Source organism: Scyliorhinus canicula, chromosome 10, assembly GCF_902713615.1.
Source record: "Scyliorhinus canicula chromosome 10, sScyCan1.1, whole genome shotgun sequence".
In the NCBI taxonomy this organism is placed as follows: domain Eukaryota; kingdom Metazoa; phylum Chordata; class Chondrichthyes; order Carcharhiniformes; family Scyliorhinidae; genus Scyliorhinus; species Scyliorhinus canicula.
Window position 1 is genome coordinate 133,997,602 of NC_052155.1, and position 25,085 is coordinate 134,022,686.

Genomic DNA, 25,085 nt, shown 5'->3' on the forward strand with positions numbered 1-25,085 from the left:
CACGCCCAAGTCTCTCTGAACAGCGGCATGCTTTAATATTTTATCGTTTAAATAATAGTCCCGTTTGCTGTTATTCCTACCAAAATGGATAACCTCACATTTGTCAACATTGTATTCCATCTGCCAGACCCGAGCCCATTCACTTAACCTATCCAAATCCCTCTGCAGACTTCCAGTATCCTCTGCACTTTTCGCTTTCCCACTCATCTTAGTGTCATCTGCAAACTTGGACACATTGCCCTTGGTCCCCAACTCCAAATCATCTATGTAAATTGTGAACAATTGTGGGCCCAACACGGATCCCTGAGGGACACCACTAGCTACTGATTGCCAACCAGAGAAACACCCATTTATCCCAACTCTTTGCTTTCTATTAATTAACCAATCCTCTATCCATGCTACTACTTTACCCTTAATGCCATGCATCTTTATCTTATGCAGCAACCTTTTGTGTGGCACCTTGTCAAAGGCTTTCTGGAAATCCAGATATACCACATCCATCGGCTCCCCGTTATCTACTGCACTGGTAATGTCCTCAAAAAATTCCACTAAATTAGTTAGGCATGACCTGCCTTTTACAAACCCATGCTGCGTCTGCCCAATGGGACAATTTCTATCCAGATGCCTCGCAATTTCTTCCTTGATGATAGATTCCAGCATCTTCCCTACTACCGAAGTTAAGCTCACTGGCCTATAATTTCCTGCTTTCTGCCTACCTCCTTTTTTAAACAGTGGCGTCACGTTTGCTAATTTCCAATCCACCGGGACCACCCCAGAGTCTAGTGAATTTCGGTAAATTACCACTAGTGCATCTGCAATTTCCCTAGCCATCTCTTTTAGCACTTTGGGATGCATTCCATCAGGGCCAGGAGACTTGTCTACCTTTAGCCCCATTAGCTTGCCCATCACTCCCTCCTTAGTGATAACAAGACTCTCAAGGTCCTCACCTGTCATAGCCTCATTTCTATCAGTCACTGGCATGTTATTTGTGTCTTCCACTGTGAAGACCGACCCAAAAAACCTGTTCAGTTCCTCAGCCATTTCCTCATCTCCCATTAATAAAACCCCCTTCTCATCCTCTAAAGGACCAATATTTACCTTAGCCACTCTTTTTTGTCTTATATATTTGTAAAAACTTTTACTGTCTGTTTTTATATTCTGAGCAAGTTTACTCTCATACTCTATCTTACTCTTCTTTATAGCTTTTTTAGTAGCTTTCTGTTGCCCCCTAAAGATTTCCCAGTCCTCTAATCTCCCAGCAATCTTTGCCACTTTATATGCTTTTTCCTTCAATTTGATACTCTCCCTTATTTTCTTAGATATCCACGGTTGATTTTCCCTCTTTCTTCCGTCCTTCCTTTTTGTTGGTATAAACCTTTGCTGAGCACTGTGAAAAATCGCTTGGAACGTTCTCCACTGTTCCTCAACTGTTCCACCATAAAGTATTTGCTCCCAGTCTACCTTAGCTAGTTCTTCTCTCATCCCCTTGTAATCTCCTTTGTTTAAACACAAAACACTAGTATTTGATTTTACTTTCTCACCCTCCATCTGTATTTTAAATTCCACCATATTGTGATCGCTCCTTCCGAGAGGATCCCTAACTATGAGATCATGAATCAATCCTGTCTCATTACACAAGACAAGATCTAGGACCGCTTGTTCCCTCGTAGGTTCCATTACATACTGTTCTAGGAAACTATCGCGGAGACATTCTATAAACTCCTCCTCAAGGTTGCCTTGACCGACCTGGTTAAACCAATCGACATGTAGATTAAAATCCCCCATGATAACTGCTGTACCATTTCTACATGCATCAGTTATTTCTTTGTTTATTGCCTGCCCCACCATAACATTACTATTTGGTGGCCTATAGACTACTCCTATCAGTGACTTTTTCGCCTTACTATTCCTGATTTCCACCCAAATGGATTCAACCTTATCCTCCATAGCACTGATGTCATCCCTTACTATTGCCCGGATGTCATCCTTAAATAACAGAGCAACACCACCTCCCTTACCATCCACTCTGTCCTTCCGAATAGTTTGATACCCTCGGGTATTTAACTCCCAGTCGTGACCATCCTTTAACCATGTTTCAGTAATGGCCACTAAATCATAGTCATTTACGATGATTTGTGCCATCATTTAACTGGAGGAAACCGTGGCTCATCCAAGACGGCATGTCGGATAAGTAGGCTGTCAACACCGAGAAAATGCAAGGGTTGTGGGAAGTGGGAAGGAGGTTGATTTGGATTTTGTCTGTGTACATGTGGAAGTTAACCTCATGTCATTTAATAATGTCACCAAAGAGCTACATGTCAAATAAGAGAAGGATACCAAGGCTAGATTCTCGAGGAACTCCAGAATTTACAGTGTGAGACAGGAAGAGTAAAAATTGAAAGAATGGTTCGAATTGATTAATTCCAGGAACCAAGCAAGGGAGGCCCGACGGAGCTGGCCAATCAAAGTGGGGTATTGGAGGAGGATAATGTGGACATCCATGAAAAAGGTTACAGGAAAGTCAAAGGAGGTATCAATAAGGGCAGCCATTTTCAAAAGCGACTGACCTTTCTAGCCAGGGATGGTGTTGGCGGCAAGCAATAAGCCAAAGGTGTTTTTCTTTTTAAATCCCGAAGTCCACTTGCTTCCAAATAGGAGTAGATTGTGTCTCGAAGAATTCTCTCCAGTAATTTCCTACCACTGACGTAAGGCTCACCGGCCTGTAGTTCCCTGGACTACCCTTCTTAAACAAAGGAACAACATTGGCGATTCTCCACTCCTCCGGGACATCACCTGAAGACAGTGAACATAGAACATACAGTACAGAAGGAGGCCATTCGGCCCACCAAGTCTGCACCGACACACTTAAGCCCTCACTTCCACCCTATCCCCATAACCCAATGATTCTTCCTCACCTTTTTGGTCACCAAGGGTAATTTATCATGGCCAATCCACCTAACCTGCACGTCTTTGGACTGTGGGATGAAACCGGAGCACCTGGAGGAAACCCACGCAGAGACAGGGTGAATGTGCAGACTCTGCACAGACAGTGACCCAGCGGGGAATCGAACCTGGAACCCTGGCGCTGTGAAGCCACAGTGCTATCCACCTGTGCTACTGTGCTGCCCATAAAACAGTGAGGATCCAAAGATTTCTGTCAATGTCTCAGTAATTTTCTCTCTTGCCTTCTTCAGTATTCTTGGGTAGATCCCATCAAGCCCTGGGGGACTTATCCACCTTAATATTTTTCATGACTCCCAACATCTCGTCTTTTTGGATCTCAACGTGACTCAGGCTATCTGTACACCCTTCTCCAGACTCAACATCCACCAATTCCTTCTCTTTGGTGAATACTGATGCAAAGTATTCATTTAGTACCTTGCCCATTTCCTCTCGCTCCACACATAGATTCCCTACCCTGTCCTTTAGTAAGCCAACCCTTTCCCTGGCTACCCTCTTGCTTTTTATGTACGTGTAAAAATCCTTGGGATTTTCCTTAACCCTATTTGCCAATTACTTTTCGTGACCCCATTTAGACCTCCTGACTCCTTGCTTAAGTTCCTTCCTACTTTCCTCATATTCCACACAGGCTTCGTCTGTTTCAAGCCTTCTAGCCCTGACAAATGCCTCACTTTTTCTTTTTGACAAAGCCTACAATATCCCTTATTATCCAAAGATTGCAAAATTTGCCCTATTTATCCTTGTTCCTCACAGGAACATGCCAGTCCTGAATTCCTTTCAACTGATATTTGAAAGCCTCCCACATGTCAGATGTTGATTGACCCTCAAACATAGATCATAGAATTTACAGTGCAGAAGGAGGCCATTCAGCCCATCGAGTCTGCACCGGCTCTTGGAAAGAGCACCCTACTCAAGGTCAACAACTCCACCCTATCCCCATAACCCAGTAACCCCACCCAACATAAGGGCAATTTTGGACACTAAGGGCAATTTATCATGGCCAATCCACCTAACCTGCACATCTTTGGACTGTGGGAGGAAACCGGAGCACCCGGAGGAAACCCACGCACACACGGGAGGATGTGCAGACTCCGCACAGACAGTGACCCAAGCCGGAATCGAACCTGGGACCCTGGAGCTGTGAAGCGATTGTGCTATCCACAATGCTACCATACTGCCACAATCTAGGTTCTTCAGTTCCCGCCTAATATTGTTATAATTAGCCTTCCCCCAATTTAGTCCATTCCCCCAAGGACCACTCTTACCCTTGTCCTCCAGCACTTTAAAACTTACTGAATTGTGAACACTGTTCCCGAAATGCTCCCCTACTGAAACTTCTACCACTTGGCCGGGCTCATTCCCCAATACCAGGTCCAGTATAGCCCCTTCCCTAGTTGGACTATCTACATATTGTTTTAAGAAGCTCTCCTGGATACTCCTTACAAACTCTGCCCCGTCTAAGCACCAAGCACTAAGTGAGTCCCGGTCAATATTGGGGAAGTTAAAGTCTCCCATCACAAAAACCCTGTTGCTTTTACTCCTTTCCAAAATCTGTCTACCGATCTACTCCTCTATCTCCCGCTGGCTGTTGGGATGCCTGTAGTAAACCCCCACCATTGTGACTGCACCCTTCTTTTTCCTGATCTCTACCCATATAGCCTCGCTGCCCTCTGAGGTGACCTCCTGCAGGACTGCTGTGATATTCTCCCAAACCAGTAGCACAACTCCTCCACTCCTTTTACCTCCCCCTCTATCCCGCCTGAAACATCTAAATTCTGGAATGTTTAGCTGCCAATCCTGTCCTTCCCTCAACCAGGTCTCTGCAATGGCAACAACATTATAGTTCCAAGTACTAAGCCAAGCTTTAAGTTCATCTGCCTTACCTGTTATAGTTCTTGCATTAAAACATATGCACTTCAGGCCACCAGTCCCGCTGTTTTCAGCAACACCTCCCTGTCTGCTCTTCCTCAGAGCCATACTGGCCCTATTTCCTCGCTCTCCCTCAATCTTTTCACATTCTGACCTATTGCTCCGGTATCCTCCCCCCTGCCATACTAGTTTAAACCGTCCCGTGTGACACTAGCAAACCTCACGGCCAGGATATTTATGCCTCTCCAGTTTAGATGCAACCCATCCTTCTTACATAGGTCACACCTGTCCCGGAAGAGCTCCCAGTGATCCAGATAACTGAAACCCTCCCTCCTGCACCAGCTATTTCCCCCCCATGTTTAGCTGCTCTATCTTCCTATTTCTAGCCTCACTGGCACGTGGCACAGGGAGTAATCCTGAGATTACAACCCTTGAGGCCCTGTCTTTTAACTTTCTGCCTAGCTCCCTGAACTCCTGCTGCAGGACCTCATCCCACTTCCTGCCTATGTCGTTAGTCCCAATATGTACCACCACCTCTGCTTGTTTGCCCTCCCCCTTCAGGATGCCAGCTACCCATTCAGAGATGTCCTGGACCCTGGCACTAGGAAGGCAACATACCATCCTGGAGTCTGTTTCATGTCCACAGAAGCGCCTATCTCTGCCCCTGACTATAGAGTCCCCTATGACTATTGCTCTTCTGCGCTTTGACCCTCACTGCTGAACATCAGAGAGCCAGCCGTGATGCCACTGCTCTGGCTGCTGCTGTTTTCCCCTGATAGGCTATCCCCCCAATAGTATCCAAAGGGGTATACCTGTCCGAGAGGGGGCCAACCACAGGGGATTCCTGCACTGACTGCCTTCCCCTTCTGGTGGTCACCCAATTCTCTGCCTGCACTTTGGGTTTGACCACATTTATATAACTGCTATCTCGGATGCTTTCCACCACCTGCATGCTCCTAAGTGCATCCAACTGCTGCTCCAACCGAACCATGTGGTCTGCAAGGAGCTCTAGTTGGGTGCACATTCTGCAGATATAGCCATCCGGGACGCTGGAAGCCTTCCGGTCCTGCACATCTCACAGTCAGAGCACTACACCCTCTAATTAACATTGCGTTAATTAATTAGTAAAAAATAATTTTAACATTTATTTTAAAAAAAGTTACTGTTAACTATTTGTTTCTTCGCACTAGATTTCTACTATAAATATAAATGCTAAATACAGTACTCTCCGATCTCTGGCTTAGACACCCCTCTAAATTATGATTAAGTAATTAATTAATTATGTTTAATTAGTTTAATCGTGTCTAATTTTTAAATTTAGTGCAGATTCCCTATCAACCAATCGGGCAATCATGCAATCTGGCAAACTTCTTGATTATGATCTATGATGCATACATTAAATTTGGACAATATGCCTAGGTGGCTCAGATAAGAATAGCTGACCTTAAATTGTGATAACAAATGAATACCATATGACACAAAGGTATACTTCAGATTCACCTTTGTGTCATTTAAGTTATAAAACAGTAAGCTTGGAAACAACCAACAATTTCTGATTCTATTAGTACTCAACAAAGCATCAAACTTCAGGATTTAAAAAGAAAAACACCTTGGGCTTATTGCTTGCTGCCAACACCATCCCTGGCTAGAAAGATCAGTCGCTTTTAAAAATGGCTGCCCCACAGCAGTAATGCGCTGGCTGCAGCCACAACACAGTAATTTTAGGACTTCCTGTCCTCAGAATCAGGAAAACATGCCCTCGAGAGCTGCCAGGCAATTTGATTTGCTGGCAGCAGAGTACTGGTCAGTAGTGTCACTACTGGAACTAGAAGGAAGTCCCTGAGAAGATCTATGGCCACCAAACTCGGAGGTAAATTTGGGTTTCTTGCTTGGGGAGGGATTGTGTCCGTTGGAGCCATTGGTAGTTGGGCGGGGAGGTGGGAGGGGGAAACATCTTGGAGCAGAATGATGGGCACATTGCACCTCTGGGTGCAAAGGGCACAAATAATACATTCCCCAATGAAAATGAGGATTGTAGTAGCCAAAAACCTTGCCTACAAAGCAGCTCCAAAATATTTTTTCTTCAGAATCATACAGACTCGAAACATTAACTCTCTCCACAGGTGCTACCAGATTTTCTGAGGTTTTCTAGTATTTTCTGGTTTTATTTTTGATTTGCAACACCCACTATGTTTTACTTTTATGCAAAAGAATTTACATTCTGCTGGATTTACGCTGGGGGAATTCTCGTGGAGATAATCAGTCAGATTTTCCACATTGCAGGTTATATTCCCCTTTCCAACTGAGGAGCATCTTATTCTGTTTAATATTTGAGTCAAAAGGCAGAATTTTTTCAAGTACATGCCATTAGCAAAACACTTTGCTCACCAGCCCAATATTTTGTAAATTCAGGCATAATTGTTAGTTTCTGCAATGTGCTGACAGTGAGTGAAGCTCCTTGTCAGCAACTGGAAATTAAAAAATAATAATTTGGAGAGTAGGGGCGGGATTCTCTGACCCCCGCTGGGTTGGAGAATCGCCGGGGACTGGCGTCAATCCCGCCCCCACCGTGTCCCAAAGTCTCCAGCACCAGAGATTCAGCGTGGGCGGGAATCACGCCGCGCAAGTCAGGCCCCCCCCCCCGGGCGATTCTCAGGCCCACGATGGGCCGAAGTCCCGCTGCTGTCATGCCTCTCCCGCCGGCGTGGAGCAAACCACCTACCTTCCCGGCGGGACCAGGCGGTGCGGGCGGGCTCCTGGGGGGGGCGCTGGGCGATCTGGGCCTGGAGGGTGCCCCCACGGTGGCCTGGCCCGCGATCAGGGCCCACCGATCGCCGGGCGGGCGTGTGCCGTGGTAGCACTCTTTTCCTTCCGCCTTCGCCATAGTCTTCACAGGCGGAAGTGACCCCCTCCCCTGTGCATGCGCGGGGATGACGTCAGCAGCCGCAGACGCTCCGGCGCATGCGCGGACTTCCGCCGGCCGGCGAAGTCCCTTCGGCCCCGGCTGGCTTGGCGCCAAAGGCCGTTCCCGCCGGCCGGCGGAACGCCAACCACTCCGGCACCAGCCTAGCACCTCAATGTTAGGGTTTGGCCCCTAATATTGCGCAGACGTCCGCACCTTTGGGGCGGCCTGACGCCGGAGTGGTTCACGCCACTCCATCACGCCGGGACCTCCCGCTCCGCCGGGTAGTGGAGAATCCCGCCCCAGGTTTTCTTTGAAAGCAGCTTTATTCATCAGACAGGTTTACGGGCAGGAGTTCCAAGAGGACTTCAGGACCTTGACGTCAGGATCAAATGGAATTCGCAAGCCTCTTTTGCTGGCAGCCAGACCAAATTGAGCTGAATTCCTAGAGGCAGTCTCCAAGGTGGCTGCCTCCTGCTCCCCATCCTATTCAGGGCAGAATCCTGCTACTGTCGGCCTAATCACAGGGTATGCAGCTCTAGAAACATGACGGCCCCACTAAGAGCGGAGGACACGACTAAGGCCTGAGAACGTGAAAACGTTTCAAAATAGAGGTGCCCGTAAAGGAATAAAAATCCATTTTCTTAAGGGGGGGTGCGTCCGACCCCACAAAATGGAGGGAACTGCTCACAGGGGAATTATTGAGGCCTCAGAGGCAGCCTTCCCATCCTGTGGATCTGTATATGGCATATCTAGGGTGCAATTCTCCAAAATGGAGCCAAAGTGTTTGTGCCATCGTGAACGCCGTCGCGTTTCATGACGGCGCAAAACAGGCACGGGACGACTGATTCAATCCCTCACAGGGGGCCAGCACAGTGCTGGAGCGGTTCACGCTGCTCCAGCCTCCCTCCCCGGTGCCAAATGAGCGCCGCGCCAACCTGCGCATGCGCGGCGGACTTCTTCTGCGCGCTAGCCCCGACTCAACATGGCATCGGTGTTCAGGGGCCGGCCGCGTAGGCCCGGCCCGGGGGGGGGGGGGGGAAGAGGCCGGCCCGTTGATCGGCGGACCCCGATCGCAGGCCAGACCCCATCGGAGGCCACCCCAGGTGAAGGATCGCTTTTCCCCAACCCACAGGCTGCCCTCCGGCCCTTCGCGCAGAGTTCCCGCTGGCAGCGACCAGGGTTGAATGGCGCCGGCGGGACTCTGTCGTATCCGCGCGGCCGCTCGGCCCATTCGGGCTGCAGAATCGGCAGCCCCACCGATTCCACAGCCCGCGGCTGGCGCCGCATCAGACACACCTCAGAGAATCGTGCGCCGGCGTCGTGGCGTCGTGGCACGGTTGCGCCGATACTCCGGCCTGGCGCGGGGCTCAGAGAATCACCCTTGTAGTCTCTGATGGTTCCATTTATTGTCGCAGGGAGGTTATCTCCATGGAGCTGACAGCCTTCCCATCTGGTGGGGCAGAACCACTCCGCCACCAGCAAAGTCGAAAAATCACACCTGATTGGGATCTTAATTTTTAAGTTGGCTCCGCAGAGCAGACAGCTCATCCTTGGGAAACTTTCTTGGCAGCAAGCATGTGCCCGGGGAGCCTTCCTAATTCAGCTCTCCCCTGTTTTCCCAGTCTTCACCTCCAACTGTTTCCACATGGCCAGGAAAATTCTGCCCTCTGATTCTAAAGGTCCTTCTTCAAAAAGCAGTGTTATCTTTTAGATTTTGAGTTCGGGGTCATCTCACTGATCAGCTGGATTTTAAACATCTCACTACACCACGTGTAAGTGCATAGATTTTTATTTCTTAATTGACGGGGATACAACATAGAACATAGAATGATACAGCGCAGTACAGGCCCTTCGGCCCTCGATGTTGCACCGACATGGAAAAAAACTAAAGGCCATCTAACCTACACTATGCCCTGATCATCCATATGCTTATCCAATAAACTTTTAAATGCCTTAAATGCCCTCAATGTTGGCGAGTTCACTACTGTTGCAGGTAGGGCATTCCACGGCCTCACCACTCTTTGCGTAAAAAACCCACCTCTGACCTCTGTCCTATATCTATTACCCCTCAATTTAAGGCTATGTCCCCTCGTGCTAGCCACCTCCATCCGCGGGAGAAGGCTCTCGCTGTCCACCCTATCTAACCCTCTGATCATTTTGTATGCCTCTATTAGGTCACCTCTTAACCTTCTTCTCTCTAACGAAAACAACCTCAAGTCCATCAGCCTTTCCTCATAAGATTTTCCCTCCATACCAGGCAACATCCTGGTAAATCTCCTCTGCACCGTTCCAAAGCTTCCACGTCCTTCCTATAATGAGGCGACCAGAACTGTACGCAATACTCCAAATGCGGCCGTACTAGAGTTTTGTACAACTGCAACATGACCTCATGGCTCCGGAACTAAATCCCTCTACCAATAAAGGCCATCACACCATAGGCCTTCTTCACAACCCTATCAACCTGGGTGGCAACTTTCAGGGATCTATGTACATGGACACCGAGATCCCTCTGCTCATCCACACTACCAAGAATTTTACCATTAGCCAAATATTCCTCATTCCTGTTATTCTTTCCAAAGTGAATCACCTCACACTTCTCCACATTAAACTCCATTTGCCACCTCTCAGCCCAGCTCTGCAGCTTATCTATGTCCCTCTGTAACCTGCAACATCCTTCCGCACTGTCTACAACTCCTCCGACTTCAGTGTCGTCTGCAAATTTACTCACCCATCCTTCTGCGCCCTCCTCTAGGTCATTTATAAAAATGACAAACAGCAACGGCCCCAGAACAGATCCTTGTGATACGCCACTCTTAACTGAACTCCATTCTGAACATTTCCCATCAACCACCACTCTGTCTTCTTTCAACTAGCCAATTTCTGATCCACATCTCTAAATCACCCTCAATCCCCAGCCTCCATATTTTCTGCAATAGCCGACCGTGGGGAACCTTATCAAATGCTTTACTGAACTCCATATACAGCACATCAACTGCTCTACCCTCGTCCACCTGTTCAGTCACCTTCTCAAAGAACTCGATAAGGTTTGTGAGGCATGACCTACCCTTCACAAAACCATGCTGACTATCCCTAATCATATTATTCCTATCTAGATGATTATAAATCGTATCTTTTATAATCCTCTCCAAGACTTTACCCACCACAGATGTTAGGCTCACCGGCCTATAGTTACCGGGGTTATCTCTACTCCCCTTCTTGAACAAAGGGACCACATTTGCTATCCTCCAGTCCTCTGGCACTATTCCTGTAGCCAATGATGACCTAAAAATCAAAGCCAAAGGCTCAGCAATCTCTTCCCTGGCTTCCCAGAGAATCCTAGGATAAATCCCATCAGGCCCCGGGGACTTATCTATTTTCACCTTGTCCAGAATTGCCAACACTTCTTCCCTACGCACTTCAATGCCATCTATTCTAATAGCCTGGATCTCAGCATTCTCCTCCACAATATTATCTTTTTCCTGAGTGAATACTGACGAAAAGTATTCATTTAGTATCTCGCTTATCTCCTCAGCCTCCACACACAACTTCCCACCACCGTCCTTGACTGGCCCTACTCTTACCCTAGTCATTCTTTTATTCCTGACATACCTATAGAAAGCTTTTGGGTTTTCCTTGATCCTACCTGCCAAAGACTTCTCATGTCCCCTCCTTGCTCGTCTTAGCTCTCTCTTTAGATCCTTCCTTGCTTCCCTGTAACTATCAAGCACCCCAACTGAAACTTCACGCCTCATCTTCACATAGGCCTCCTTTTTCCTCTTAACAAGAGATTCCACTTCTTTGGTAAACCACGGTTCCCTCGCTCTACCCTTTCCTCCCTGTCTGACTGGTACGTACTGATCAAGAACACGCAATAGCTGTTCCTTGAACAAGCTCCACATATCCAGTGTGCCCAACCCTTGCAGCCTACTTCTCCAACCTACACATCCTAAGTCATGTCTAATGGCATCATAATTGCCCTTCCCCCAGCTATAACTCTTGCCCTGCGGGGTATACTTATCCCTTTCCATCACTAATGTAAAGGTCACCGAATTGTGGTCACTGTCTCCAAAGTGTTCACCTACCTCCAGATCTAACACCTGGCCTGGTTCATTACCCAAAACCAAATCCAAAGTGGCCTCACCTCTTGTTGGCCTGTCAACATATTGTGTCAGAAAACCCTCCTGCACACATTGTACAAAGAACGACCCATCCAATGTACTCGAACTATATCTTTTCCAGTCAATATTAGGAAATTGTGTCTCTGAACTCCCGCTGCTTTATGGGCTCTCTGTCTCTGAACTCCCGCCGCTTTCTGGGCTCTCTCTCTCTCTCTGAACTCCCGCCGATATGGTAACATCGCTGGATTAATAATCTTGAGGGTCCGCTAATGGGAGATTGTGTGGGTTTTTAAATTTAATGAATTAATTCATCCAGTTAATAAATCCAAAATTGAAAGCATGTCTCCATAATAGTTTCTATGAACTGTCATAGAAACATAGAAACATAGAACAGTACAGCACAGAATAGGCCCTTCGGCCCTCGATGTTGTGCCGAGCAATGATCACCCTACTCAAACCCACATATCCACCCTGCCCCCGTAACCCAACAACCCCCCCCCCCCCCTTAACCTTACTTTTAAGGACACTACGGGCAATTTAGCATGGCCAATCCACCTAACCCGCACATCTTTCGACTGGGAGGAAACCGGAGGACCCGGAGGAAACCCATGCACACACGGGGAGGACGTGCAGACTCCGCACAGACAGTGACCCAGCCGGGAATCGAACCTGGGACCCTGGAGCTGTGAAGCATTTATGCTAACCACCATGCTACCGTGCTGCCCTGTCATAAAATCCCATCCATTTCATCAATCTCCTTCAGGGAAGGAAATCTGCCGTTCTTATTGGGTCTGGTCTATATGTGACTCCAGACCTACAGCAGCATTGTTGACTGGCATCTGAAATGGCCAAGATAGCCATTCAGTTGCGTTTGTACCAGGTGGACTGTAATAATCCAAGACGTTGACTCACCACTATATTCTCAAGGGCTTCTCAGGATGGGCAACAAATGCTGGCCTTGCCAATAAAACCACATCCGATGAAAGATTAAAATTTTTTAAAAGGCTTTTATTTTCATCTGGAACATGCTGTTGGTTTGTTTGATCACACATCTGGTTTTTATTACATTTCTCTTGCCTCTATTGGTCAGATTTCTCACAGGTGTCAGCCATGTTTGAAGTGGATATTACTTGTCTCCGAGCAGCCATCTCTTAAGAAATTGGACTGCCACGGAATGAAAATATCCTGGCAAATCCATGGAATATCCAGGGAATCTTGCACAAATTCACAGAAATGTCTTTTTGTGGTTGCACACCAAAAGCATATGGATTGATTGGGAGGCCTTGCAGTTAATAAATATTTGTGGTTTACCTGGGAGTGCACAGATTGTCATGAGTTCATAGTTGATGATGCCCTGCATCTGTCCGAAGCCAGACAAAGAATGGCATCATCTCAAGTGTAGTTTAAATAATTATTCATCCTGACAAACAACCCATCAATGATCTGTTTTTTTGCATTTTCATCCTATCAACTGAGATATGCTGGATATGTCTCCAGCGGACCCCGATAGGATCTGGAGGCAAAGAAGTTGAGGGCATCAGTGTTACAGAATCATAGAATCCCTACAATGCAGAAGAAGCCATTTGGTCCATCGAGTCTGCACTGACCCTCTGAAAGAACATCCTACCTGGGCCCATGCCCCCATCCTAACCCTGTAACCCAACCTAACCTTTTGGGCACTAAGGGACAATTTAATAATTTAGCATGGCCAATCCATCTAAACTGCACGGGCGGAATTCTCCTCTGGTGGCCAAAATCGTGGAGGCTGTTGTGAACCCGGCCGAGGTTCACGACGGCCTTGGGACCCGTTCCCCGCACCTAATTCACCCCCACCCGGGGGGATAGGAGCGGGCCCACGTCGTTCCCGGCCGCGACATCGGCTGCCGGAAATGACGCCCGAACGGATGACATCAGCGCGCAGATGACGCGAACCCGCGGTGCCGTCTTTCTCCACCGCCGCCCGGCAAGATGTGGCGGTTTGATCTTGCCGGGCGGCGGAGGGGAAAGAGTGCGTCCATTTTGGATGCAGGCCCGACGATCGGTGGGCACCGATCGCGGGCCTATCCCCTCCGGAGCACAGTCGCGGTGCTCCCGTCCCAATCGGGCCCCTGGGTGCCCCAAACGGGAATCCGGCGCCCGTTTCACGAATGCAGCGACCAGGTGTGGTTGCTGCCGTGGTGAAACGGGCGTGAAGGGCCAGCCGCTCGGCCCATCGGGCTTGGAGAATCGCCGTTTGCCGTGAAAAACGGCGAGCCTCGATTTTTCCGAGATGGGGGGGAGAATCGCGGGGGCCCCGGGGGGGGGTGTAAAAAATGTCGGGAGGCCCTCCCACAATTCTCCCACGCCACGTGGGGAGCGGAGAATTCCGCCCCATATCTTTGGACTGTGGGAGGAAAATGGAGCAGCCAGAGGTAACCCATGCGTTCTGTGAAGCAGCACTGTGCGACTGTGCCACCCTAATTCTTCCAGGAGTAAATTTGAGGAGGCAGACAGATTTTTAATTAGCAGTGGGTTGGAGAGTTATGGAGAACGGGCAGGAAAGTGGAGTTGAGGTCAAGGGGATATCAGCCATGATCGTATTGAATGGAGGAGAGGGCTCAAAGGCCTCAATTACCTACTCCTGCTCCTAGTTCTTTTGCAGCCAACTAACTGACAGCCTGAGCTCCAGAAGCTCTGCTGTTCCAATCTTTCAAGCAAGCTCAGCTTCTGCCTGTGCATCCTATATTGTAGCTGCACTCCTCTCTGCTGTCCAGCTGCAGTTCTCTCAACAGCAGGCGGATGGTGCTGCTGATCATAATGCTTCTCACCCAAGTACAAAACTAAGGGAGATAAGGTGCCACTCATCCTGATATGATTCAAAATGACCTCAAGTGTAGAAAGCAAACTCTCAATAAAAGTAACATGAATAAACCCTTCCTCGCTCATAGATTTAAAAACAGCTGGGAATACTGAGTACTGAACGTGAAGTGCCAGGTAAGAGCCTCCATCTTGGGATCTCCGCTTGCTCCCCATCTGCCTGAGCAGCACTCACCTTTCCCAGTGGGGTTATTAACCAGCCCCCCCCCCCCCCCCCTTTGATCCCTCTGATTGTCCCTCCTGCATCCAGGTGCTGCCGCCATCCTTGGCCGTCTCCAGCACAGGCAGGAAATGTTCAAAATGGAGATCAATCATTGACACATGCTCTTCAATTCTTTAGAAGACACCTTCCTTTCTTGTGGATATTGAATTTCTGGAGACATACGATCAGCTTTAAACAGGTTTATCAGGGAAAAATAGAACATTTCACTGTCCATAACCTTTGATTTCAGTAACTTAATGAACTTCATCCTGGTTATATTAATCTAATTTAAGTGTTTTTGCACAAAGTGCACCTGACACTCGGCAAGTTTGGTGCTATCTATTTAATAACTTTTAAATTAGTTAATTGAACCATTTAGTATTTTGTCCTATTTTCCTCTTGTAGCATCCCAGTGACATATTTAACCCAGCTCTGCACCACTCAACATAAAATGCATCAAAGACTCATTATCATGAGACGCAAAAGTAAGGAACATAATTAAAAATAAGTAATGAGGAAAGGCTATTGACCAAGACATACCTGTATAAAACTGTGTTATTTTAACAGGTGTAAGTTGTTTAATGTTAATGTTTTAATAGCTCTGTTCCAATGTCAAAGTGATTCCAGATAACTATAAAGCATTCACATATATTATTAATTTATAGGCTGCATCAACTAATACAATTATTTTTATGCATTTGATTTTATCAAAAATTATAAGAAATTATGAACCCTCAAATTTTATCAACATCCAACAATTAAAATAAGTAAGTCATTTTCTATTTAACAATTTTCTGCACAATCATTGCTATGTAAAAATGTTCATTGCTTTTAAAACATAACCTTCTGCTTTCACGCAATAGTTCACTACATTTCAAAGCAATTTTTTTTATGATCAACACATTCTTCACTGTAGTCAATGAAGATTTTTTTAAATTGAGCTCACCAAACAGAGGAATGTTTTCCTACTGAATGGAATTACTTCTCACTCCATATCAGGTGCAGAGAGAAGCTGTTTCTACTTTTCTCCACTGAGGTGTTTTCGACTCCAACTCAACACTACTGGACCAGTGTTATATAGTTTTCCCCAATTTCTCACACCAACCATCCTGCGACATTATAGAGTGAGATTATCAACTTGTGTCAAATCAGAGACAGTTTTAGGCTGGAGGTCCACGGTAACTAGACAATGAATTGAGACTGCCCAAACTCAGAGACAACATCCATTTCATCAGTTTAGCTTTGAAATCAAGTTCTAGACTTTAAAGGCAACCTCACTGATCACCTAGGCTCCAATATCACATTTTCATCTGAATTCAGCAATTCCAATAATTTTCGTTTTGCAAGAAATCTGAAGAAAAAATGGTTTATTTTTTTCTCCCTTCATGAAGCTCATTCTTAAATACTTATTAAAAGTAAAATTCTGCTACCATAAATTGTTCCAAAAAATTAATTACAACAATGGTAGCACCGAGTGAGTCTAGAATTAATTTCAATCAAATGGAAATGTTTAATGCCGTTTAATTAAAACAATTTTTACGACTTCCGTCTGGATTGAATCTGTCACACAAAACTAACCAAATGGAGTAAAAGCTTTAGAGTGTGGAGACATAAAGACTTTGTTTCGCAACATATTAACAATCATATTCAAGACTAATCCTCTCTCAACCTTGAATAGATTACTCAAAGAATTTGGATATGTTGCCATTTTTTCATAAAAGGACTGCTTGGAAAATTACATGAAGAGTAGCAAACAAATCTGATGCTCCACAGCATCTTTTAGATTGAAAGTAAAAAACCAAGTAATTTTGTGGCTGACATTTGAGATTAATATAGATAAACGTTTAATCTACAATACAGATAATTAATTGGGTGGGATTTTCCAGCCCTTCCCATCAATGTATAAATTGAATATTATTTTGCACACTAACTCATTAGTATAAAGAATATTAACAAAGTTAAATGTATGTAATGTGTGTAAAACCCCACATGGGAGAATGTCTTGCTGTTGAAATTTGCTAAATATATTCTACAAGAAAAAAACCCACAAAGTGCAGCAAAGGTCCCATCATAGAATCACAAAAGCAGATCAAATAATGTAACATGAAACTCTGTGGTCACAATACAGTCCATGGAAAAGAATATAAGAATATTTACCTTGTCCTAAAGTTTGCAGGATGAGGCTGCCCATCATACAATGCTAGATAATCATACTCTTCCTCCAGAGCAAAGGATTGGAACACAATCTGTATTCTGTTATGTTCTTCCGCTACAATGATCCATGTACAGTTAGCACCATTTGGATACCCATATGGGAAGCCAGGACTTTCTATTGTGCCATTTAGTCCTTGTAATGTCCCTCCACATGTATAAATAAATCCTGTAATGAAAGGAAGGAAGGGGGAAGAGAATTTAGATCAATAATATTGCAGTCTAAAAAAAAATTAAAATACAAATTAGTTTATCTTACAATGCACCAATCTGTGATGGTTTTACCCATGGGCAACTTAAACATAAACTATTCAAAATGATGTAATATGCTTTTGACTTCCAAGCTATCCTTCAGATTTTCATCTTAAGAGAATCGAAGAACTAATTTTTCTTAAAATCATTGCTTCCTAACTTACAACCTAAGCAGGAATGTCACACTTCGATAAAATATACTGGGGGATATTTTTTGAATTAAGACTCCCAGCACAAAGCTTTGCAAGGCTGCAGCACACATCACAAATGTGAACATGAAAGTTAAGACCAATATCCTGCAAACGGGTTCCATTCATTAAACCACAAACCCATCACTTTTGTCAGATGGTGTTGGAATTGTTGTGCATTTTGAACATTTACTGCTTAAATTTCAGCAACAATCTTTTTTATATAGAATGAGTTGGATGGGCCATACTTTATTAGTCGTTCAAATACAAATTTTAAGATGGGATAAAAAGGAAAATAAATGAATAGCTCCCATAATTGCAGTTATCCTCAGCTTATCATCATCTTCTCGCAGCACAGGTCGGGCTATAACACAGCAGCGTTGAATGACTACTGTGCCCAGTACATCCTGGCAGCACATGATGGGCTCTGTCATACTGTATTGATGTCCCAATTTTGTCTTCTGCTGTGATAGTTACATCTGGTTGGGTGGCACGTGGCACAGTGGTTAGCACTGCTGCCTATGGCGCTGAGGACCCGGATTCGAATCCTGGCTCTGGGTCACTGTCCATGTGGAGTTTGCACATTCTCCCCGTGTCTGCGTGGGTTTCACCCCCACAACCCAAAGATGTGCAGGTTAGGTGGATTGGCCATGCTAAATTGCCCCTTAATTGGAAAAAAATAATTGGGTACTCTAAATTGTTTTTAAAAATCTGGTAAAGGTACTTTAATCGTAATCTGCTCATCATTTATTCTTCCATGGTTTGGCACCTGTTCCCAGTAACTAGACTATTTTGAAACCTAACAATCATTTATTCCTCCGTTCTTTTCTCTCCATTCTGTTCTCATAGATTTGCACCTGTTGCAGAATAAAGAGGAGGCACAAGGACAAGTTTTCCAGAGTGAGGTTCTCGCTCAATAAAAAAAAGACAATTGGAGAGCTGGGCACAGAGAACAACACAATTCATAAGAGCACCGGACTGTCTGGTCATTAAAATAAATGACTGAAAAGTGACGCTTCACAAATTAAACACTCTGAGCTGTACACTCTCACCATTAACACATACTCACATAATTTACCTGCAGTAAGAGCCAAGATAACACGATTTTTAAATGCTAAAGACTTGAAGCACAAGTGTACTTTCGTTCCATAAAACCATAAGGCAGAATTAGGCCACTCGGCCCATCGAGTCTGCTCCACCATTCAATCATGGCTGATATTTTTCTCATCCCCATTCTCCTGCCTTCTCCCCATAACCTCATAACCCCTTACCCCATTATTAATCAAGAACCTAGCTATCTCTGTCTTAAAGACACTCAAGTGATTTGGTCTCCACAGTTTTCTGCGGCAAAGAACTCCACAGATTGACCCCACTCTGGATGAAGAAATACCTCCTCATCTCTGTTTTAAAGGTTCGGTCCAAAAACTTCCCATGTACATTCATTTGAATATCTGCTGGATTAATTCCTCCAATTGCAGCATGAATGCAACTGAAGATGGAACTCTTTAGTTTTTCTGCAGTTCTGTTGAGGATGAAAGTAAAGGGGACAATCTTTTGCGAATGAATGTTCAGATAAAGAACACAGTGGTTCAGAAAAGTTAAACAAATATTGAAAGAACATGACCTTAATGTTCAATTCTATTAATTCTGAAACCATGACTATTCAGGTATCAAATGTAGTCTTCTCTCTGAATGAACCTGACAAGTAATCACACAGTAGGCTGGGTCACAGTAATAATCATCATGCATTTAGCTCGTCAGCTGTAAAAGGAGGATGTAAATATTTAGTCTCTGCCAAAATGACGATAAGATTTCAAGGTTGGGAACTTGTTTTATCAATTAGATAATCACCTATTACAATATTGATGTTCCAATTTTGTCTTCCGCTGTAATAGTCAGATCTGTTAAAGGTACTTTATTCTGCTCATCATTTATTTTTCCATTATTTGACACCTGTTCCCAGTAACTAGACCATTTTTAAACCTAGCAATCATTGATTCCTCTGTTCTTTTGTGTCACTGTGGAATGTCCCGTTTATGCCATGAGGCCTGACAGAAAGGAGTGTTCCCCAGGAATTTTTCCAAGACAGCAGTCAGCTGGTCCAACAGGGTCACCCTCTCCAAGAACCAAACACCATTTAGAACAAGTACCGTGTCCATGATAAATCTTAGCACAACCAATTTCAACCAATCAAGGGGGTCACATCACTTAAATGATGTTTTTCATGTTATCATCTTCTTCAAATGATCATCCGTTCTCTAAAATCTATCCAAGTCTATCCATGCTTCAGAAACATTTAACAACAACTTTTCTATATATAGTGCCTTTAATGTAACTCCAAGGCACTTCACAGGAGTATCTCAAATTAAGTTTCACACCAAGCCACAAATGTAGGTATTAGGTCTGTTGACCAAAAGCTTGATCAAAGACATTTGTTTTACAGAGGGTCTTTTAAAGTGAGGTAGGTAGACTGAAAGATATAGGAGGGGTATTCAGCTAGGCTGAGTCAACTGAAGGCAACAATGTTGGAGCAGTGAACACTGGGGGTGAACCTCTCCACCTGACTGTGAAAGTTGGTTCAAAAGTGCATGTAGGCACTGACCCTCTTGAGCAGGGCAGTGGTGACCTCCTTGATACAACAATGGGCCACAGCCCAAGAAAGATCTGGAGCTGCAGAACTTGAGAACATCTGCCATTGGGTGTCTATCAACCCTATGGGTCTCAGTTTGTCCTATAACATTGCAGAGGGATCAATGATGGTCTCTCTGGAAGGCCTGAATCTGCACTGCCACTCAGACACCTGGAGAACAGTTCAGCCATATTTAGTAGATTCTCTATACAGGATAGGTCCCTTTTTGCACAGGAGGCTGTTGGTATGCCTCCCTGTACACTTCTCCAGCCTGCTGACCTGAAGGCTAGCCCTCATGCTGCTCCTCACATTCCTGTGTTCCTGTCTGTGTCTGGACCTTCCTCCCTCTGAGCTTCTCTGGGATGGTGGGCAGTGGCGGAGGGGGACACACAAAGACTGAATGGCCTTGCATCATATATACTCTCTTATTGTCATGTGTTCTGTCCAGCAGACCTACTACCACACCTTTACAAGGCTAGTTCCTTGGGACGAAGTGCCACTGCCAACCCATGACACTGGCAGCATGGCCCCCAGTGCTGGTAACTTGACCCCACTTGTGCCAAAGTATGGTAACGTCCTCAGTTTACCATCCTCCCTTCCACCGCAACTTGACTCTGGATTGCTGGCTGGCAGAGGCAGTACTGAACCCCTATCTCTCAGCCGCCTTCTTTAACCAGGCAGACCTCTGAAGGCACATGGTTCTCAAGCACCATTGACGGAATTAGAAATGTGCCATAATAGTTTAAATACCTTAATTGATGTCCCATCATACCAAGTCTATCCTCCATGGTTACTGCCTCCGGAAAAATCCAGAAGCTATATAATGATGTTCAACTTCTCAATAACGCCCCCCCCCCCCCCCCCCCCCCGCCCCGCTGCCGCAACCCCACCACACTGGAAAATTGCAAACATTACACCTTGGTCAAAAATGGGTGTAAAGATAAGGCAACTACAATCAGTTCAACTTTGGTGGTAGGGAAACGTCTGGAAACAATAATTCAGGACAAAATTAACAGTCACATGGACAGGTGTGAGTTAATTATGGAGAGTTGGCATGGATTTCTTATGGGAAAATAGTTTAACTAACCGGCTGAAATCCCGGCCCTGGGTCACGGTCTGTGTGGAGTTAGGGCAGCACGGTGGTGTAGTGGTTAGCACTGCTACCTCACAGCTCTGAGGACACAGGTTTGATCCTGGCCCCGGGTCACATTTCATGTGGAGCTTGCACATTGTCCCCGTGTCTTTGTATGTTTCACCCCGAAACCCAAAGATATGCAGGGTAGTTGAATTGGCCACTTATTGGCTAAATTGCCCCTTAATTGGAACAAAAAAATTGGGTCCTCTAATTTTTTTATTAAAAATCTAACTGGCTAAAGATTTTTTAACGAGGTGACAGAAGGCTTCATGGGGGCAATGCTGTTGATATGGCGTACAGAGAGTTCTAAAAGAAATTTGGTACATTGCCACGCAACAGACCTGTAAGCAAAGTTACAGCTCATGGAACAAGAGAGACATGAGCAACATGGATGAAAAATTTGCTGAGTGGCATGAAACAGAGAGCAGTGGTTAAGGATAAAGTATACAGGGCATTTCTGAGACAAAGAGCAGGATTTTCTGTTGCCCGATACCGATATCGTAATTGGCGATTGGTCGGAGAATCCCTTTCAACGCCCAAATCAGGGGCAGTGCCAGTTTGACACCAGTTTTCACGTCTCCGCCCCCTCTTAAATGGCGTCATCACATCGCGCGTTGTTGGCGCATCATCGAAAGGCCCTCGCCCAATGCTCCGCCCCCGATGGGCCGAGTTCTCGACCGTGCAGCTGACGTGTGGTCTGAGTGTTCGGGAACCCGGCGTGGCGGCCACGGATTGTGACCAGCGCCACCACAGTCATCTGGGAGCCATGCTGCTGGCCAGGGGAGGAGGGCTTCCGCAAGGTCCGGGGTGGCCGGGGGTGGCCTGTGGGATCACATTTGGCGGGTCGGGTCCACTCACGGCCGATATCATGTTGTACGGCGTACTGCTGCAGGTCATCTCCGTAAGCATGCGCGACTATGGACCCGGCCATTCTCTTGCTATTTTTGGCGCAGGAGCCGAGGATTTCACCCAGCGCCACTGCTAGCCCCTCACTTACTGGAATTGGTGAGGGTTCAGCACCGATTTTGGCATTGTAAAATGCCTGCGAGTTCTCTGTTTCAGCGGAACTTAGCGGAGAATCCAGCCAGTGACTGTTTCCCTCTCCATGGATGCTATCAGGTCTGCTGAGTGTTTTCAGCATTTTCATCTTTATTTCAGATTTCCAGCATCCGCGGTATTTTGCTTTCACTACAGATTTAAAGTAATTGGCAAAAGCGATACGAGACAAAAACATTTCCATGCAGCGAGTGGTTAAGGGTTGCAATGCACTGCCTAAGGATATGGTGGAGGAAGGCCCAATCTGAGCTTTCAAATGGGAATTCGACCCTCATCTGAAAAGGAAGAATGTGCATTGGAGTAGGCAGACCTTTTGCCCTGAACTGTGGTCAAATAAATCTCATGGGAAACAATCATTTAATCATCATGATCCTGAATACATATATAGTGCATTGGAAAACTGTCCTATCAACGTGTGAAAACCAGTACCAGTTTGCAATTAGAAAAACTAGTTTGTAGCCCAGAGGACACCACACAAGGCTATCAATAGCCTAGTGGGGGTGCGGTGTTGTATTTGTTTGTCCCTTTTCACATTACAGATGTAGCAGCCTCTTTGTTCTTTTTCCCTCCAACAACATGAATATGAAAGTTCAATCTATAGAGTTACAACTTATCACAGCACCCAAAGCGTATTGTATTCATCTCCACATGTAGGGTTCTTCTGACTCAGACTTGCATCTAACTCTTCTGGTGATTCCACTTCTGCATCTCACCTCACATCCCTTACCCACTCATCACTCTAACAAGCTCGTTCTTGGAGCAAGAACCCCACAATGGATGGGAAAAAGTAGAGTCGGGATGGGGGGTACAGTAAGTGCAAGTGAATGCCTACCAGAATCATGGGCAAGAAGAATCCGAGCCCTTTCGAGAATCCAGCGTGGGACCAGTTAACAGGAGAAGTCAGCGCTATGCAACAAACAGTTTAAAAATATCTTCACCATGAAATGTGGTAAGGAGCAAATCAGGCACACAGTAATATCTGGCCACTTCTATTTCTCATGGTCCCAACTCATTAAACCCAGTACCTCAAGTGAAGCATTTCAAAATGTACCCTTGTAAGTTATCCATCTGAGAGTTTTTTTTTGCTTTCTCTGATTCAACTACTGCTTTTGCTCTAGTAACATTTTTATCTATGCGAACAAAATAAATTATGGTATTCTAGCTGGCACAGAGTCACTCCCATCCTGTCAGACCTGGTATTATACCTTGGTTCAAACATGCTTGTTATTCTTCTTCGTCTCAGAAGAAATCTGTCTATTGTTCCTGGCACCTTGATCAATGGCACCCTCGTATCATTCTCAAGATTTGTAACTCTGAAGTTACTGCTGGCATATGCCATCTTTCCAATTTCCCCCTCATTCTCGTGCAAAATATGTTCCTGTTGGCCAAGGCCTGAGAAATGTGATCCTGCTCGCCTTCCAACTCATCATTTTGCACTGAGATCAATAATTCTTTAATTGGCTTCAGGCTGCTTTTAATTGTCAAAGTATTTGCCACTTTGCAAGCTCCATTCTGACCTTTCGCATAGTGTTTGACTGTTAAGCCTGTTTGTTCTGATACACATTTCTGGAATGCTGCTCTTTTAACACTTTGGTTAATTATCTATAAGGTACCAGTGGTCACTGAGATGGGAGCACGTTCACCTCTGAATCACAAAGTACCAGGTCCACTACAGGGCTTGAGCACAAAAATCAAGACTGGCACTCCAGTGCAGCACTGGGGGAGCACTGTACTGTTGGATATCTTTCAGATGAGACGTTAAATTGAGGACCCATCAGCCTGCTTGGTGTAAAAGATTTCATGGCACAATTGTAAAGAAGAGCATGGGAGTTATTCCAATGTCCTGGCCAATACTGATCCCTCAATTAACATCACAAAAACGTGGGGAATCGTAGAGACTCTACATCTTCTCTAAACTGACGCTGGAATCCTGGATGCGGAAGCTCTGCTCCCATCTCCAACAGATCCTATTTTTGCTGGTAAGAGAAAGCAGGAGGGATGTGACTCTTACATGGGGAAGCCCATACCCTGCAAGGGCCTCTGAACCCAGTGCTGAGTTCAAACATCCCATTTTCGCTGCCCTAATCACACTGTGAGGCATTTGATTTTTCAGGGTAGATGTAAATGCTCATAATAGGTAGATCATGTCTGTAGAACTGTCACATTGTCACATTATTTAAATATCCTGCCCTTTATATTTTGAAAAAACCAGCTTACTAGTGTCTGTGTGTTGAAAAATATAGTGCTTGCAATTTCTCTGAATGTTTGTTGACATAACCTCAAATACCTCTAATAGCATTTCAAATTTCAATGCAAAAGCCATCAAGAGCACCTTCTTAGGTTTGATGTGTTCTCCATGGCTATTTGCAAATATACAAGTGGAATTGGTTAAATGAACCAGTATAGTACAAAGGTGATTTTAGATCACACTTCAGTTTATTCACCAGAAGCAGTTCTTGTTGCTGAAGGAGAATTTTCCAATGTAAATGTTGGAGATTTGCCTTTGTTTGTGACCTGGGCAGCATTGGAATATTAAGGAGTCGGAGTACAACTTTCAGTCAAATTACATCTTTATTTCTAATCAAATACAGGTCAATTGATTGAACGCACTCAATTACCATCAGTCCTCACTCTTGGGGGGAACATGTGACCTTCTGAGGGTCTCAAGGTTAGCGGTGCTTCTATCAGGGGGAACTGCAAGGG

General features: G+C 45.4%; 1 protein-coding gene across 1 annotated transcript in view; it reads right to left on the reverse strand.

Moving 5' to 3' along the window:
• csmd3b (CUB and Sushi multiple domains 3b) overlaps positions 1 to 25,085 on the reverse strand; it is a 2,394,280-nt gene that overhangs the window by 2,117,862 nt on the left and 251,333 nt on the right. The window contains exon 2 of the mRNA XM_038809755.1: positions 17,069 to 17,291. Coding sequence (XP_038665683.1) covers positions 17,069 to 17,291 — 223 coding nt within the window. The remainder of the gene's footprint in view (positions 1 to 17,068; positions 17,292 to 25,085) is intronic.